This window comes from Typopeltis vanoorti, chromosome 8 (assembly GCF_054136105.1).
Source record: "Typopeltis vanoorti isolate ZY-2024b chromosome 8, IOZ_Tvanoo_1.0, whole genome shotgun sequence".
Classification (NCBI taxonomy): Eukaryota; Metazoa; Arthropoda; class Arachnida; order Uropygi; family Thelyphonidae; genus Typopeltis; species Typopeltis vanoorti.
In genome coordinates this window covers 129485644-129505219 of record NC_143556.1, presented here as the reverse complement: position 1 = coordinate 129505219, position 19576 = coordinate 129485644, and the positions used below count along the sequence as shown (strand labels likewise).

The following is a 19576-nucleotide window of genomic DNA, read 5'->3' as shown; positions in this document are numbered from 1 at the left end:
GAGTTTTGTGTCTGAGAAGTTGCCTAGGAGACCTAAGCAAAATATTGACATAATTTATTAACTAAATTAATTTATCAGGAAATTGATGGTGATGATGGTTGTAATGCTGAAGTAGATCCTAGTAAGTCTCTTGGATTTGTTTGTCCCTGTGTAAGAAGGAGGTCTGGGAGACCATCATCGTGAGATTTTCAGTTAGTTTCTATCATCAGACCCATAGGATGCCAATTAGGACTGTAAGATCGTAACATTCATATTCAATCAGTGTTAACTTTGTTACCAGTGTGCCTACATGCACATACTCAGAGTTTTGTGTCTGAGAAGTTGCCTAGGAGACCTAAGCAAAATATTGACATAATTTATTAACTAAATTAATTTGGCTAGTATTTATTATCTGCAGATATGTTTATTTCACTAAATATCAACATGAGTGATAATGTATAAATATTGATACCAGATTAGTGATCTTATGGAAGTGATATAACATGCAAAGCATGCCATTTCAATAAGTGTAAACTCAGATTAGTAAGCTTACTGAATAGATGTGCTTTCTTAAAATGCTCTCATGACTTGGACATTATTCTTACTTTTGTAAATATCAAGCCCAAATTTAAATCTTTAAAAGCTCTTTGCATCTACTGTTATACTAGCTTCGCTCTGTTATGGGAGAACAATGCCAAATTCACTATGTTGGCTGACATAGTCAGTTTGTACAATTCTTGATTCTTTTGAATGCCTTGGTGCAAAATAGAATTTAAAAAATTGAAGGCCCACCATATGCAAAAATTCAGTAATCTAGCCAGGAAACTGAATAATCCCCATTTGCCTCCAGAACAAATTTTGATAAACTTTATCATCCTTTCAGCTCAATAGAGAAGCTATCATATGCCCTCAGCTTTGGCCATAACTTCACCCTGAATCCAAAACAAGTACCTAGTCTTCAGATCATGGTAAATATAGAAGAGGAAATATATTAAAACAATATGTGACCCTTTCACGCACTCACATTCAAAACTGTATAATATTGGGTCTTCTGGCATTAAATACAAAATAGCTGCAAAGGCAGAAATTAAGATAGTTTAATCAGAGACTCAAAAAGACATGACAGAGAACTTTACAATCTTGCCCTGGAAAATCAAAACAAAAGTTTCTCATCAATCCTTAAATTCACTATTCTCTCAGTTGTGACTGCCTGAAATGTCATGACAGCCAGATATCACAAACAACAAAGAGAATTTTTTTTTTTAAATAACGGCAGACTGAATATGTTTATTTGATGTGCGATGAAGTTTCTTTTCCACTTGATTATTTCATTGCACTCAGTATAAAAAAACATCCACAGGTATTTTAATTCCAACAATGTAGAAAGGTATCATACTGATTCTTAGTACTGCTGAATGACACACTGTTTCTACCAATAACATAGTCAGGAGGTGTGGTTAGAGTTAATGGTCTTGTCAAATACTAATAGGGAAACTATAAGCATTGCTGCTGCATTCATCTTAGAGTAAAACACTGTTTTAACAAATATTTTATCAACATAATGATATTTTATACATCATTTCTTTTAGTTTCAATTACCTATGCTAACATTAATATTTTCCATAAACAAAATCATGTTAAGATATTTAAATATTTTAACACACCCTTGAGACCCATAGTGGACAGTATCGGTTTCCCCTACTTATAGTGGCTAAACACTTAAGAGCTCTCACTCATCACAGGTCACACTTTCTCTCATGTTAAAAATTCTGTGCATTTCATATCTTGCTTGTTAGATATGGTTCTCAGATACTGACATTATGATCAGTTTGACAAAGCATTCCTTTTCTCTAATGTACCCCTAAAAGAAACTTTAGACCCCCCCCCCCTCCTCTCCGACATGGCAGCCTTGTTCAGCTTTACAATGAACTCTGGCTGTTTTACTTGGCAAGGAAAAAACCTATAGGCAGATGAAAGGTGCAGCCATGGGCTCCCCTCTTTTCTCTCTCACCAGTCTTTTCATGGAACTTTTTGAAAACATTTCCCTAAACTCTGGCCATCCCTAGTCCACAATATGGCTATGCTACATAGACAACATGTTCTTCATTTGGCCACATGGCTGAGGAATGTGGGAAACGTTTTGGTACATCCCAACAGCCAACACCCTAGGCTCTGTTTCACCATTAAAAAAGGAAAATGATAATTGTCTGCCCTTCCTTGGCACCTTTTTTGAATAAATAGCTGTAATGGTATATTTGATCATATTTTTCCCATGAAGTATAAATAGCAGCTTGAATTCTGACAGTACTTGTGCCAGCAATAGGAATAAAGTTTGAAACATATAAGCACAAAAAAAAAGTTAATAAATAATGTATATACATAAGCAGGTTTTTTCTTCCAGAAATTCAGGTTTTTTTTTGATTCCACAAGTAAGAGATGATGGGACATACCTTAGATAGTTCCAGGTGATTATATCCTCTCTCTTATACTTTGGAAAAACAGAACATTCTGATGGAGAAAAGACTTCAAGAACATAACTTTTACATCCTTTATAATAAATCCCATAAGCTTGGTCTTGTACATCATAGTCAGCAAGGACCACAGAATCCTCTGGTCGAAAATTCCTCCCTTGTGTAGATTCTGTTTAAATTAGAGCACTTTATTATGTGGCACCCACCCACAAAAAGTTTTTTTTTTTTTTTTTTTAAAGCCTATAGTACATTTATACTGTGGGTAGGCTGAGAATTTTTTTTTCCTGTTTTTATTAATTTTATGTGTGTATATATATTTTAACATGTTCCAGAAACCCTACTCAGATGGAACTTTCTCAAGCCACTTTAGGCCTCTAATAAGTAGGTTGGTGGCAGTCTCACACCAGGCAATGAAATTCATCTCCCACCACATAAAGACAATCACAAACATGTATTCCCACAACAGAATTCGAACCTGCAGCATGTTGGCTGAAGATAGGATACTCCAACCAGGACTGCAGTATTTCTTTATTGACTCTATTACTCTACCAAAATTTAAGAGTGTTATCCTTAATAAACTACAAAGAAAGTTTTTTCCAATTATGTATCAGTTGGAATATACTATCTTTAGCATGCACTGTGTTGGATTTATTACATATTAGATCTTCAAAGTTCAGATAGAAATATGTAATATGCATTAATAAACTTATGTGTGTGCTTTAATAAACATTTATAAACTTGAGCTTATGTGTTTTAAGTTTGATAGTAAACTCAATGTTGCTAAGGCCTTTTAAAATGAAATCTTGCATTTGTGGAGAGAAGTTGGTTAAGAGCAAAATACAGGAATGGGTAGACAGGAACTTGATACTATATGGGGAGCAACATGGTTTTGTTAAAGATAGGTCATGCCTCAGTAACCTGCTCACCTTTTAATAATACAGTGACAGCTGAGTTGGATAAAGGTAATGGGTTTACAGTGATACTGCTGGACTTTACAAAGGTTGTTAACAAGATACTGCTTAGAATTCTGATCAATAAAATCAAGCATATGGAAATGGATGTAAAGTTGGTGAAGTGGATAAGAGGGTGATGGAGAGATACCAAGCAGTAGTTTATTCAATAGGTCTAGTAGAAGGCCTATGTCTAGTCGCGTGCCGCAGGGCTCTGTTCTAGGATGATTACCTATTTAATTTGTATGTTAACAATATAGAAAATAATCTGAGAGGAATTATTCAGTTATTTACCGATGATACAAAATTGGATAGAGCAATAGTCCATAAAGATTATGTTAAAATTTTGTAGGGTGATATAAATAGACTGGCAGTATAGGCCAAGGAGAAAAAACAGATGACAGTTTAATATGGCAAAGCATAAGGTTATGCGTATTGAGGTGAAAAAAAATTACAAGCTGCACAGTTGTGTGCCGACCTATTCCACTCATTCACCAGAGTGGTGAATGAGTGGAATAGGTTGCCAGAGTCTGTTCTGGGTGTCTTGACTTTGAATGAGTTCAAAGCAAAGTATGATAGATATTACTCATATGTTGGGCAGTACTTGGCATGATGTTTAGGGCCTCCCTCAGCAAGTCTAAGGACTCCATGGAGTTGCCTATGTAATAATAATATTTTTTCCTTCTGTGTAAACTGATGATGGATCCATTTACATTCACAACAAGTATAAATTGAAGTTAATTTTTATGGACTATTACTTACTTGCTCACTGCAAGTCTGACACATAACAGTGACCAGTAATATTTCATGAAGTCATAGTGCAGACTTTATTTGCTGCATATAAATATAAAATATGCCAACATATAGCAGCACATCAATTTGCATTGCATCATATTTAAACATTTTATAACTTTTTGAATTCCATTTGCTTAATGGAGGCCAAGTTGCTTGATAAAGTATCACATAAGTGTCATGTTTATTGTCCCTTACCCACCCATATAATTTCTGTGGGTTATTAGCAGTGGTGTGCTAGAGCCATTAAACTGCCAATGGCTATAAACTGTAGAGTGGTACATACTTCAATCCACAATTGCTTGTGGTATTTGAGTGATGGGCTGAAATATAATGACACAGAACATCCTGTGGGAACACACTTATTTTGGCACCCTTTGTACTTCCATTCCCCTTGTACCTTCCCTATGCAGTAATCTATGTGGGGATTATCTCTGCTATTAACTTTACAGGAATATTATTTTTCAGTAAACACCACTTAATCAGATGCTAGCAAAGAGGAAAAAAAAGATGATATAATTAGAGATCTAAAACTTCTGAAAGGGTCATACAGGATACCAGTAGATGGAATTTTTAATTTTATGGTGAGTGGGTACAGGACAAGAGGGCATCCATGGAAGTTGAGAATTAGTGCAGTCAAGAAAGGAATGAGAGCTAGATTTTTTCTCTTATAGAGCAGTGCATGACTGGAATGGCTGGCCTTTTGGAGGTTGAGTGCAGGCAGTGTGAATGTATTTAAGAAAAGGTATGACTCTTTCTTTTAAGGTTACACGGTGATCAGCATTCATATTTGCAAATTTAGGGACACAAAACACACATGTTGAAATGATTATTTTAATTATTATTAATAAAATAACACTTGACGTTTCAACCCCTGTATTGAGGTCATCATCAGAAAGATGCATGTGTATAGGAAACCAAGCTACATGCTCTTGCACTCTATAAAGGTAAATTAAATCTATGCTGTGACTATGCTATGACATAGTTTTCTATGCTATGACCTCTAGTGATAAAAAAAATATATAAAAGTATAAAAAAAAATGTAAATAAATAAAAATCTACAATAAACTCTGCTAAAGTCCTCCTGTACTAAGATTCTTCTGGATTTGTACAGTTCAGATTGTTATACTACGGTTTCCTTCTGGACTTGTACAGTTCAAGTTGCTATTGAATGTTAAGGGGAAAAAAAACACTTCACCAAATCTTGAGATTGGCTTGTTCTAGTTGCTATAAAGATTGCAAATGAGTCCTCCACATCCTTGGAATGGTTAGACCATCATTTTTTGTTCAGATTTGTATTATGTTTGAGCATTTCACACGCCTCTTTAAATTTCCTCTCGAACCAGGTTTTGGTTCGGTGTAGGACTTGGTGCCTTTCCAATCAATTCTGTGGTATGTTTGAAATGCATGGTCAGAAAGGCCGGTTTTTACAAAATGGAGGTATTTAATGTGTCGTTTGTGTTTGTCCTTCCTAATTGGGATGGTTTGCCCTGTTTCCCCATGTATGGTAGGTTACATGTGCATTGTATTTTGTACACCTCTGGGTGGGCTAGGTGTGGAAGAGGATCTTTGGAAGAACTGAGTAGGTGTCTTAATTTTGTTGGGGGTTTAAATGTGGTTTTGATGTTGTATTTGTGTAGTGTTCTGTCTATTTTTTTAGAAATGTCTCTAACATATGGTATGGCAATAGCATTCTTGAAATCTTTTTTGTTTTTAGTGACATCTCTGTGGAGGATCTTGAATAGTTTTTTTACTGTATCCATTTTTTATAAATGTATGGTTGATGATCTCGTATTCCTGGTTTAGAGCTTATTCATTGGAACAAATAGTTTCATAAGAGTGCTTATGACCCTTAGTTTTTGTGTTGGGTGGTGATAAGAATTTTTGTGTATGTACTGGGCTGTGTGTGTGTAGGTTTGCAGTAGACGAAGACGGAGAGACAGCCTGAGGGAAGACGTGTGACGAGTGTGTCTAAGAACAGAAGAGAGTTGTTTTTTTCTATTTCAATGGTGAATTGGATATGTTTGTGTTGTTTGTTCAGGTGGCTAAGGAATGTATTTAGTGCTTTGTGGCCTTGGGGTCAAATGGCGAAAATATCATCGACGTATCTGAGCCAAATTTTGGGCTTTAGGCACGCTGACTCTAGAGCTCGTTGCTCAAAGTCTTCCACATAAAAGTTAACTATTGGAGGGAGGGAAAGTGGTGAGCCCATGGCTGTACCCTCTTTTTGAAGGTAAAAATTGTTTTGCCACATGAAATATCTGGAGCGGATTATGTAGGCAAAGAGGGCTGTGATGTCGTGTGGAAATACGTTCTGTAGGAGCAGGATAGTATTATTGATCGGGACATTGGTGAAAATGGCAGTTATGTCAAAGCTGACTAATAAATCTTGGTCGTTGAGTGTAATGTTTTTAATTTTGTTTATGAAATGTTGTGTATTTTTTATGTAGGAAGGGGAATGACCTACTAATTCCTTGAGTGTGGCCACTAATATTTTGGCTAAGTGGTAATTTGGGCTATCGATTCCTTCAACAATCGGACGTAGTAGTGTGTCTGTTTTGTGTATTTTTGGCAGGCCATAAATTCTGGGCAAGCAGGCATAATGGGGTATTAGTTTTTTAGTTGTTTCTTCTGGCCATGTGTAAATGGATTTAATTAATTCAGTTGTTTTCTTTTTGATGCGTTTTGTGGGGTTGTAGTTTACCATTTGGTAGGTGTTGTAGTCCGATACCAAACGGTTCATTTTTTCTATGTAAGTTGTCCAATCTAAAACAGCGGTGGCATTCCCTTTATCTGCATTTGTGATTATAATGTCCTGGTTATTTTTTAGGGATTTGAGGGCCAGTCTTTCCAAATCTGAACAAAAATGGTGGTCTAACCATTCTGAGAATGTGGAGGACCCATTTGCAACCTTTATAGCAACCAGAACAAGCCAAAGAAAAATCTCAATACCAGAAGACTTGGTGAAATGTTTTTTTTTCCCTTAACATTCAATAGCAACTTGAACTGTACAAGTCCAGAAGGAAATCGTAGTATAACAATCTGAACTGTACAAATCCAGAAGAATCTTAGTACAGGAGGACTTGAGCAGAGTTTATTGTAGTTTTTTATTTATTTATTTTTATATTTTTTTTATCACGGTCAGGCTAAGAAAAAGATTTAATTAACAGTGTAGATTTAATTTACCTTTATAGAGTGCAAGAGCATGTAGCTTAGTTTCCTGTACACGTGTATCTTTCTGATGTTGTTGTTGTCTTGTCCTTTGAAGAGTCTTAGATGTTTCCGTGTGCTCCTTGTACTGCTTTGGCTATGTCGATGATTTTGTTTGTATAGAGCTGTTGTTCAGGATTAGGATCTATTTCTTGCAAGGCTGCTATAATTGCTGGACAGGTAATGATGTGAGTGGGTGTCAGTTCAGTATTGGGGCAGTTGCAGTTTCTATATGTTCTCGTATCATCTGTATTGATCTTCATTCCTCTATAATGTCCTGTTCGTAGTCTTGCTATCGTGGTGGAGATCTTTCTGTCAGTACTGATTTCGGGAATTTGATGTATCACTGATTTCAGTGGAGTTAGTTTAGCTTTTGCTAGTGCGTTGGCATCAGCAAGAGTTATCATGTGAGTTTCTTGGTTGAGTTCTCTGGCCTTTTTTGCTAATTTATCAGCTGCTTCATTGTAATCAATGCCTACATGAGCAGGAATCCATTGTAAAATGCAACTTTTTCCTAAACACTTTGGTTGATTTAAGAGTTTATGGATGTCTTGTGTGAGCTTGATATTGCCATTTTTGATTGCCTCCATAGCTGATCTTGAGTCACTGTAAATTATAATTCCTTCAGATTGTTGAGATGATGATAGTTTTAAGGCTTCAAGTGCTTTATTTATTGTGTAGAATTCGCTGGTAAAATTGGAAGTGATTCTCCCAGATCCAACTTTTATTGAAAGTTTTTCACCTTTCGGGAGTAGAAGGAGAACACCAGTGCCTCCATTAATCATATTGGTGTCTGATGATCCATCGTATAACAAATAACCTGTTTGGAGGATGAAAGAAGGTTGTAGTGTTTAGGCCTTTTTCTGAGCATTTCTTTTGGTTCTTTTTTTGTACAGAGTTTGGTAAGGTTTAGATTTATGGAGGTATTTGAAGGTAAAGGACTGGAAAATAGAGGTTCTTTGTTTATGTGGGCATTTAGCTGATCAAGACCTATTTCTTTCCTGATAGTGTCATCATATTGTAAAGTTGATGATCTGTGAAGTCTGCATTTTTGATTCCAATGTTCATAAGATTTTAGGAAGATATGATCGCTTTGGTAGCTTCTGATATTATTTATGAATTTTATGGTGGCAAATTTTCGTCTGTTCTCCAGCAGGTCAAGCCTGCATTCCTGTTGGGCTCTGATGTTGTTAGTGGATGAGACTGCACCAATCTTGGATGCTTTTGCTTGTATTTTGTCTAATTTTTTCTTTACCGATGAAGCCGAAGGTGATCAGATAGGTGCTGCATATTCCATTATTGGCCTTATTAGTGTAGTGTAAGTAGTTTTGAAGATTTTTGGCTTTGTGCACCAATTTGTTCCACAAAGCCTTTTCAGTATATTTAATTTTTTTAGAGGTCTGTTGGAAGTGTTAGAGATGTGTTGTGCAAAACGTAATTCCCGATCAAACGTAATACCAAGGTATTTTGGATTCATGACTCTTTCAATTAGCTTGTTGTTGTTGATCATGACTTTGGAATTGTAGGAATGTCTATTTTTCCTGTCTGTACTAAAGGTGCTTAGTTTTGTTTTGTCTGGGTTGATTTTGAGTTTAAGTTCATCTGACCATTTTTCTAATCCTCTCATGGATTTGTTTAGACTCTCCTCTGATTCTTTGATTTTAGCACTGGTGTGCCAGATGGCCATATCATCTGCATAGCAAGTTACTTTTGTGTCTTTTGTAAGGTAGAGATGAATGTTATTGACATATAGAAGTAATAGTAAGGGACGGAATACTGAGCCCTTGGGAACACCAGCCCAGGTTCTCTGCTCTTTTGATATTGCTGCATTGATTCTGACTTTGATCTTTCTTCCTCTAATGAAATCAGCAATCCAGATTAAAGCGTTTCCTCTAATTCCAATATCATGTACTGTTTGTATTAATTTTTTGATCCAAACACAAGCGAAAGCAGCAGTCATATCAAGGAATATGGCAGTTGTCTTTTTTGTTGGTTTTTCCTGAAATGAGTCTATTATTGTTTGGCAGAAGTGGAATAATTGATCTGTTGTCGAATGACGGGTTCTATAGGCAGTTTGGTAGTAGTTGATTTTCTTATTTTTTGTCAGCCAGTGCATAAGCCTGTAGTGTATGATTCTTTCAGTAATTTTACAAAGTATGCTAGTTAATGCGATAGGTCTATAACTTTGACATTCTGCAGCATTTCTGCCAGGTTTCAGGATGGGTACAATAACTGATTTTTTCCATTCTTTTGGAAGTTTGCCTGTTCACCAAGAGGTATTTAGAATGTCCAGAAGATGTTCTTTGGCGTTTTTGCCAAAGAACATCAATTGTTATACCATATGACCAAAGGTAAGATCATTACCAGGAGATTTATTAGGTGCAGTTTTCTTGATTGATGAAACTAGTTCACTTAGTGTAAATTCTTCGGAGAAGATGTCATTAGTTTGGTATGTTCTTGCTTGTTTTAGTATTTTACTTGAGTTTATTGAGAGTCTTGTCCTCTCTGTTATACTGAAGTTTGGAGTTGTTTGAATAGGTCTTTGCCAGTGTGTTTGCAATTTCTTGATCTGTAATAGCTTGTTTTCCAGCATATTTACAATGAAGTTTGTTTTCTGTTGGTTCTCTTTTTTGATATTGTTGTCTAGGATTCTAATAATGTTCCAGTGTTGGCTGTCTTTTCTTGGATCCAGGTTACTGCAAAGCTCTGCCCATTTCTCTTGTTTGCATTTCCAAATTTCCTGCTCAATTTTGTGTGTTATGTCCATTAATTTCTTTCTGTATTCATCAGTTTTATTAATTCTGAATTGTTCGTTGATATTGTCTCTTTCTATAATCATTGAATCAATATTGTGATCTTTCCAGTATGGTATCCAGGTATTTTTCCGCTTGCCTCTTGGTATTGTTGCTTTGGCAACTTTACCGATGTGTGAAGTAAGGATTTGTAATTTTCTGTCGAGGTTTCCAGAGACAAGTTCATCTTGACACATGCTCTCCAAGGTTTGAGTAAACCTTGTCCAGTCGGCTTTTCTGAAGTTCCATGTCCTTTTGATTTGCTGTTCTTGATCAATCTTGAAGTTTAGTGTTGTTATTATGGGTCTGTGGTCACTGATGGCATTTCCCAAAATTTTCCATTGTGCACTTGATGCAATGCTATAATTAATAGCAGTAATGTCAATAGAAGATTCAGTTCCTGTAGTTTTAGAGAGATAGGTGCTCTGTCCATTGTTAATTGTTGTGAGTTCCAAATCTGTAAAGAGGTCTTCCAATTGTTGACCTTTATGGTCTAAATCAGGGGAGCCCCATGTTGGGCTTTTTGAATTTAGGTCACCAAGTATAATGGTTGTATCAGTTGGAGATTCGCTTAGCTTTTCAATGATGTCTGTATCAATATTTGTATTATCAGGGTGGTAGACGTTTGTGATTGAAATAGAATGGTTTGGTAGGTGTATTTCAACAGATTGAGCTTCCGTTGAACTGTTGGGGTCTTCAAAAGGATAGCAAGCCTGCCACCTACTCTTTCCTCTCTATCCTTCCTAAGAACTGTGTATCCTTTGATGCTGAAGTTCAGATTTTTGTTTAGTTTTGTTTTTTGTAGACAAGCTATATGGATATTGTTTTTGTAAAGCATGTATTTAAGTTCATCCATTTTTCTCTGAGTACCATTGATATTGAGTTGCAAAATGTTAATATGAGTCCTCGTAGCATATTTATCATCAGGAGCCCGAACTGCAGCCCCTGATGTGTTGGCTTCCCAGGACCAATAGCATTGGTTGATATCTTTTTATGACTCTTCATTAGAAAATTGGATGCCGTTGCCACGTTAGTCACCTTGAAATCAGACCATAAGAAATTTGGTGAAGAGCTTCAAGGGTCCAGGGGGAGCTGCGAGGAGGTGTGGTTGGACTTCCCCCCCCGTATCTTTCTGATGACGACCTCAATACAGTTGGTCGAAATGTCAAGTGTTATTTTATTAATAATAATTAAAATAATCATTTCAACATGTGTTTTGTGTCCCTAAATTCATAAATATGAAAGAAAAGGTATGATATGATATAATAAAGGTATGGTATGATATGATAACTATAAACAATAAACTATAAACGATAACCGGAGCAATTAATTGAAATTTATTTATTTATTCGTATGGAGTTTCCTCCCTATTTCTCCCCCATCCCAACTAGGGTGAGTTGAGCCCCCCTCATGGGGGGTTTAAGTATTTATGACTGTAGATCCGTGTGTTCATGGGGCCGGTTTGCCTATCTCTAAGGAAGGTCACATATCATGAGTGATATGTGACCTTCCTTGGAGAATGTTGTAATAATAATGCTTGGGACACTTCTTAAAATAATGATATTCCCATGGTCAACCTCTGTCGAAGATTTTGCATTTCTAGAAATGACATAAAATAAATAAATCTGTTTATTTCCTTGATCAACTCTTCTTTTAGACCACATTCAGGAATAATCCTTGGCTTTGGAAGATCTTGGTATCTGTTTGGTAAGCACTTTTGATTGTATGTGTTTCACTCATATCACTTCTCTCTTATCTACCATACTCTGTGAATAACATTTTCTCAATATGGCTTCATAGCCAGCATCCCAAGCTCTGATATTATATTTTTATTTGCTTTGCACTCATTTCAGATATTTTTCATCCTCCATGAAATCCAAAATCTGAACACAGTAGGCCACGTGAAGTGTGATGAGATCTTTCTGCAGTGGAACCATTCATTAGAAGAAATCTGGTGTGAGATAGAAACCAGTAGGACAGAATATACAGTTTGTTGCTGCTATAGGCCATGGGCTCAAGGGATGATGTCCAAGACTTGCATCGACAGATTAGCACCAATAAGTGCAGGTTGAATAATTATTAAAGTGGATTCATCTACAGAAACATAGACTGGAAGGAGGAAAGATCATGTGGCAAGAAGGAAATGGAATTTATCCTACTAAGAGATAATTACTTGAAACAACATGTGATGGAGGGGACTTGGGGTTTGAGAGCATTGGATTAGAACTGTCCATAACTAAAGTGGCCATTCCTGACTTGGGAGATTGCAAAATGTGCTCTTTTCAGTAAAGAAGTGGTATACATGGAACTATAGGGATTATGACAAGTTTGGAAGACATCATTAAGCAGTGCAATGGCATAAAAATTTATAAAGAAATAATGTAAGTATTGCACTGCAAATGGTCAAGGGGGGGGGAAGAAATATCAGACTGTTTTACATATAAGGGTAGGAGGATAAATCTGGTAGGAGTTAGATGGATGAGTAGTATCATTAAGCAGGAATGCAAAATAAAATGTTGTCAAGGAGGGTACATAAGGAGAAAGGTGATACGCAAGCTCACCAGCAGTATAAGACTCAGACAAGGAAGGTATCTCATATAGTAAGGAAGATAAAAGCAAAATACGTAGCAAGTAAAATGACATTGATGGATAACTTTAACAATTGCCGATGGTAGTGAAGTGACAGAAACAGTCAAAATAGCTGAATTACTGAGTGATTGCTTTGCAAGGGTTTGTCTTTCAAGTAAGGATATTGCTGTGACAGCATATAACAGGAACTTGAGTGAGAATAGAAGTTCATGAATTGGAAGTTCTTAGGATGTTGCAGAATTTAAATGCATGTCTGTAGGATTAAATGGGATATCGACATGTGTATTACAAAAATGTGGAAAGGACTCGTGTTAGAGCTTAATGAAGTGAAACAGCACTGAGGAAGGATTAAAATATTATTTAATTCTTCTAGTATTTTGTCTCAGTCACTGAAGCATCATCAGGGAGTACAATGTGAAACTTATAACATACATACAAAGGCAACACAAAACTAAGTGAAACATGTTGACTGTGGAGCACCCTCTGTGGGCACCTGTTGGCAGCCTAGGATGTAAACTGGTATCTTGAAGTATTAGTGAATGACAAATTACACAATAACCATAGTAATTAACTTTAATAAATGTACCTTTTTGTGAGGAGCTTAAGGATCTTCCTCAGCCATAGCCAAGTTAGCCGGTTTTGGGCGTGGACAGCAGGGTTTTTTCCACCGTTTATCTGGAGTTTTTCATCCCGCAAGCAGTCAAACCGGCCCCATGAACACACGGATCTACAGTCATAAATACTTAACCCCCCATGAGGGGGCTCAACTCACCCTAGTTGGGATGGGGGAGAAATAGGGAGGAAATTCCATACGAATAAATAAATAAATTTGAATTAATTGCTCTGGTTATCATATAATTTATTGTTTATAGTTATGCCACAGGTGCCTTCTTAAAGATTTGAAGTATTAGTGTTTCTCATATTTTGGGAAGTTTAATGCAGCCATATTTATTTAAATTGATTTCTGAGCATAGCTGCAGATTTCAAAAATTCTAAATTTACTGCAATGGAGCATGGTAGTCTTTTTCCATTTGATTCTATGAGCTACATCTAAAGTCATGACTGCAGATGTATTTTTTATGTTCTTCCATGCAGATGTTGACTGATCTTCCTGTCTGTCCACAGTAGGCCAACTTGCAGGAACATGACACTTTATATACTCCAGAGAGAGAGAGAAAGAAAGAAAGATGGGAGCTGATCTTTAGAACATATAAGAGTAGCAAGCTTTCAGTGGGTCTCAGTAACACACCATTGAGTAGGTGTTACCAAGGTGTCAAGAAAGGCTAAACTGTTATTAGTTTCTTTTCCCATGTAAACTGGATTCTGGGGTGAAGACTATTAAGGTAAGAGAGGAAAGAGTTGAATGTATCTGGGCCATGAGGCCAAAGGGAGGACGCATCATTCACTTATCTTAATCAGATAGAAGGTTTGGGAAGGCTGAGTCAAGAGTTTTTTTTTTTTTTTTTCCATTCAAAATATTCCATAAAAAAATTGGTGTGGGAGTAGTTTAGAGGGGAAAACTAATAGAGGTACATTCTATCTGTTTATAAATTTTGTACTTCCAAGAGAAACATCCAGAATGGATAGCAAAGCAAAACAAATCAGTAATATCAGGAGGAAAAACTTTATAAGATAAGGTGTTATTTAAGGGAATGTTGGTGAACAGTGAGGTGATATCAAAGCTAAAATATCTGTGTTATTTAATATTAAATTCTCAATTGAAGTTTTAAAATGGATAGTTCTTTATATAGGAAGTGGTATGACCAGTGAGAGAGCTTACTGTTTTGCTAATTTATAGTGTGAGGAATCTGTAGCATCTACTATAGATGCTCAGATTCCTTATAATATACAAAATTGGGTTTGTGTATTTTTGGTAATCTGCATATCCATGGCTGGAGTTGACAAGAACTGAAGAGGTTTTTTTTTTTTTTGTAATTTCAGGAGGCCAGGAAGAAACTTTTTTTGAGCAGACTTTTCAATTTTTTGATCTGAGATTTGGTGGGATTGCAATCTAAAGAGGTCTATAGGTGGAGCAGTCTCTGAGAATTGTGTCCATTTTTCTATTGTATTCACTTATCAAGAAAAACAGTAGCATTCCCCTTATTAGTTCTGGCGTTCTGGGGCACCCTCTGTGAGAACCTGTTGGTGGCCTAGAATGCAATATCCGTAATTTAGCTTGGGAAACAGCTAACAACATTAGACTTGACATCACCAGCATCCTTTCTTGATCTTTGTCTTCTAAAAGAAATCTATCATCTTGCCAACTCGGTGCTCTCAAGTAACTATGAAAAGATAGCAGTACAGTTACAGCTGTCTTTTCATAGTTGAAAAGGGTAAAAAAAATCTGTATAACCATCCTTGTTAATATTATAATAATATATGTTGTAATCAATTATTATTATTATTTAAAAAATGTTATGTATTTGTAAGCATCTGTTGTGCACAATTATGTTCATGTAATGTATTATAAATATTATTTAGCGGCTCCGTAGCGCAATTGGAAGAACAACGGTACGTCGTGCTCTTTGATTAGAAAAGGCCTAAGTTCGATTCTCATCATGACGGGAGGAATCTTTATATGGACTTTTTCAATTGAAGGTGAGGACTCATTGTGGGACGGCACACTACTTTACTACACATCTCACCATTTCCTCTGCTTAATCCTCTAACTACACAACACTGCTACCATCATCACATAACGTAATCTAACACCCACCACCAACGGTATTTTGTGTCTATAAATAGCATGTGTTCTCATGGCCAATTTGCTGTATGCGGATGAAAAACCTGATTTTCTAGTAGAAAAAACCATGCTACTTCTGTGTGAGATTGGCTAACTCACCTTCAGTCATTAAAGTCCACATATAAAATTCTTCTCATCATGATGAGAATCAAACTCGGTTCTTTTCAAATCTGTCGTTCTTCTAGTTTTATTACAATGGTGCTTAAAATGCAGATTCTCGTGGAAAGGCTTAGATGTTGGTTATGCATTTTTACTAAATAGCTTAAGGAAATTACAATGTATGCTAGGATATATCCTAGCATATACATTAAAATAAATTTTATTTTAATACACTTCCAATATTTCGGCAACGTCACATTGCCATTTTCACAGGAACTTAAAAACAAGACATGTGCATGCAAGCACAACCAAACTTGCTTTTCATGGAATCAGCCTCAGCCCTAAGAAACAATCCAAACCTCAACAAATTTGGTTGCATGAGACTGCCCCAATTTGGGAAACCTACATCAGAAGACCTTCAGCCCAATCGGCCAAGAATACCAACATTGCCCGCTAGGGGGGACACCATCAGGACTTTTAGGAGAAAGAATAGCTTCCTGCTTCGTCCTCATTTACTGTTTGTTGTGCTTGCATACACATGTCTTGTTTTTAAGTTCGTGTGAAAATGGCAACGTGACGTTGCCGAAATATTGAAAGTGTATTAAAATAAAATTGATTTTAATGTATATCCTAGTATACGTTGTAATTTCCTTAAGCTATTTAGTAAAAATTAAAATACAGATATATCCATAATACCCTCTGTGTAATGTCTTTTTATTTATTTATTCTAAATTTATTTATTTTTAATTTTCTAAATTAGTCACTTTGCTCGATTCCACTGATGAATGACCTACAAAAACATTTGCAAGTGACCCGCCGAAAGTTTGTATTTGAAAATTAATAATCTAAATTTTTAAAAATTTAGATTATTTTATCAAATAAGTTAATTCCTTTATTATGTTTTTAATTTATATTTAATGCAGTTTACATTTTGTCCTTTCATTGTGAACTAACTACACTTATCTCAGAGGACAATTTATTTACTCTCCTTGTTGATGCATGCACATACTCCCAGTAGTACGTGTGTCATCGCGTCACTATATCCATTATGCTGATAGTAAGTGAAATGGTTACTGCTATTAGTCATTTTAAATTTGCATCGAATTTATGAGGTATTATAATATTTATAATAATATCTTTATTTATTTAATATTTATATTTAGCACCACATGATAGTGTAAGGATTGGAAAGGAATTATGATAAAATATAATAATAAAATTAAAATAACAATAACATTTACATTAGGAAAAATTATTTAATATTTGCAGAATTTTTGGCTAGGTTTCATAGTTATTATCAATACAGTTGAAAAGAGCCAAGCACAAGAACAACACTTAAATTGCAAGCATGCGATATATGTGCTGTCAACTGCAACAGTATAACTCAAACAACATCTATTAGAATTCAAAGATATAAATTTAAATTATTACAATTTTATGAAACAGTTTTTGAAAAAATTTTTTTTTAAATAGTTCTTTAATTAACCTTTTTCTGCTAATCTTTTTTTTTTTTTTTTTTTCCTAGGATGGTATTCTTTTAGATGGACTTCTAGATGCTTATGGGAATGGTCACATGGTGAATATTTTTAGTTGAGCATTTAATTTTTGCAAATAGCTTAAGCCATGTCAGAAATATTTTAAAAAATAGAGTGTAATAAAAATGTTTTGGTTTTGTGTAGTAGTGATTCTTCAACAGAATAAAAGCTAAAAAAAAAAAAAAATTGTAATACTTTTTGGAAATGCTGTAAGATTGATCTGTGATACTTTAATTTATTTTCATGTAAAGATTACTTCTATTATGTTCTATACTTTATAGATACTGAATATGTATTTAGTGTTTCTTTCCCTATAACCAATTTTTTTTTCTAGAATTTTTTTTTTTGTCATTAATATAGTATTGTTGGTGTAATAATAAATTTAGTTTAATCCTTTATCCAAGTGTGAGCAAACAAAGTTTGCGCCTGAAAGTATCTTCAGGACTGGGGTAAGGTGGTACAACACCAGGGCACTCCTTGCAAAGGTGGAGCAAGCTACCAACACTCCTATCTCAGTATCTCCCATAATGCAAAACACATCTCCTTGCGGATATGTCTAATGTTATGCATTAAAGGGAAGGGCCACAACCCAGACTAGTTTCGACCTTTATTGAGGTCTCTTCAGTGGGAGCCTTACCCCAGTCCTGAAGATACTTTCAGGCACAAACTTTGTTTGCTCACACTTGGATAAAGGATTAAACTAAATTTATTATACTCTAACTAAGTGAAAAATAAACTTTCAACATCTTTCTCTAAATCCAGAGTAATTTATTAAAAAAGGATGGCACACCATTTGGCAACTCCTATAGGTAGAGATGACCTGTTAATGCTTCTGCCTGGTATCTCCACTTGGGCCTGGCTCCCACTGAAGAGACCTCAATAAAAGTCGAAACTAGTCTGGGTTGTGGCCCTTCCCTTAATGCATAACATTATACATATCCGCAAGGAGATGTGCTTTGCATTATGGGAGATACTGAGATAGGAGTGATGTTATCTTGCTCCACCTTTGCAAGGAGTGCCTTGGTGTTGTACCACCTTACCCCAGTCCTGAAGATACTTTCAGATGCAAACTTTGTTTGCTCACACTTGGATAAAGGATTAAACTAAATTTATTATAGTCTAACCAAGTGAAAAATAAACTTTCAACAGTATTGTTTGTGGATAGGGAGTGGCTAAATCAGCTTATCAGATAGATCACTTGGTTACCGAAGAATACATTGATGAGCAAAGACAAGCAGGTTATTGTTCCTCTTTATTGAGCCTTGATAAGACCCCATCTTGACTGCTGTGCCCAGATCTGGGTGCCAGGGTTTCTTCTTGATGGGGAGGAGGTAGAGAGGATCCAGAGGCAAGTGATCAAGATGGTAGCTGGTCTATGGAATGAACCTTACGAGAACAGGTTGAAGATCTATGGGTTACAGAAATTGGTTGACAGATGGAAAAAGGGTGATATGATTGAGTCATTCAAATTACTGAGGGGTTTTTACAAGATTAATTCAGAGGAAATTTTTCAGAACAGGTCTGGTGGTGGTGGGAGAACTAGGAGCCATCCATGGAAGCTGAGCAAGAGTGTAGTTAGTAAAGGTGTTAGAACTAGATTTTTTTTACTTGGAGAGTGGTGAATGAGTGGAATAAGCTGCCAGGGTTTCTTCTTGATGGGGAGGAGGTAGAGAGGATCCAGAGGCAAGTGATCAAGATGGTAGCTGGTCTATGGAATGAACCTTACGAGAACAGGTTGAAGATCTATGGGTTACAGAAATTGGTTGACAGATGGAAAAAGGGTGATATGATTGAGTCATTCAAATTACTGAGGGGTTTTTACAAGATTAATTCAGAGGAAATTTTTCAGAACAGGTCTGGTGGTGGTGGGAGAACTAGGAGCCATCCATGGAAGCTGAGCAAGAGTGTAGTTAGTAAAGGTGTTAGAACTAGATTTTTTTTACTTGGAGAGTGGTGAATGAGTGGAATAAGCTGCCAGAGTCTGTTGTGGTGCCATGCCTGTGAATGAGTTCAAAGCAAAGTGTGATCGATACTGTGCAAATGCTGATTAGTTCTTGACATGATGTTTGGGGCCTCCCTCGATGAGTCTAAGGACTCCTTGGAGTTGCCTGTAATAATAATATAGTATGGAAAATTAATGTTGCATTTACTGGTTTGAACATATCATTCAGTGGTATGAATACCTCATCATTAATATTGCTTAAGTATTAATATGGAATGATGTGTTTAGTGATATCATTACCTCATAATTTACTATATCCTCAATGGGTGAACTAGATATTGTGGCAATCTAACTTGAAATCAAGATTTCATGAGAATTTTCTGATTTTTCTCTTGCATTTATAGTCTTAACTTCATCTCTGTCTCTCTCTCTCTGTGTGTGTGTGTGTTGGTCTAGGTATTTTTTTCATGCTAT

At 35.9% G+C, this 19576-nt stretch overlaps 1 protein-coding gene across 7 annotated transcripts in view; it reads left to right on the top strand.

The window, feature by feature from the left end:
- The window catches only part of LOC150104349 (acetyl-CoA acetyltransferase, mitochondrial-like), a 504637-nt gene that overhangs the window by 245914 nt on the left and 239147 nt on the right, over positions 1-19576 (top strand). For all 7 annotated transcript variants that reach the window (XM_090396312.1, XM_090396309.1, XM_090396310.1 and 4 more), the window contains one exon: positions 17151-17201. In XM_090396312.1, coding sequence (XP_090252438.1) covers positions 17151-17201 — 51 coding nt within the window. The remainder of the gene's footprint in view (positions 1-17150; positions 17202-19576) is intronic.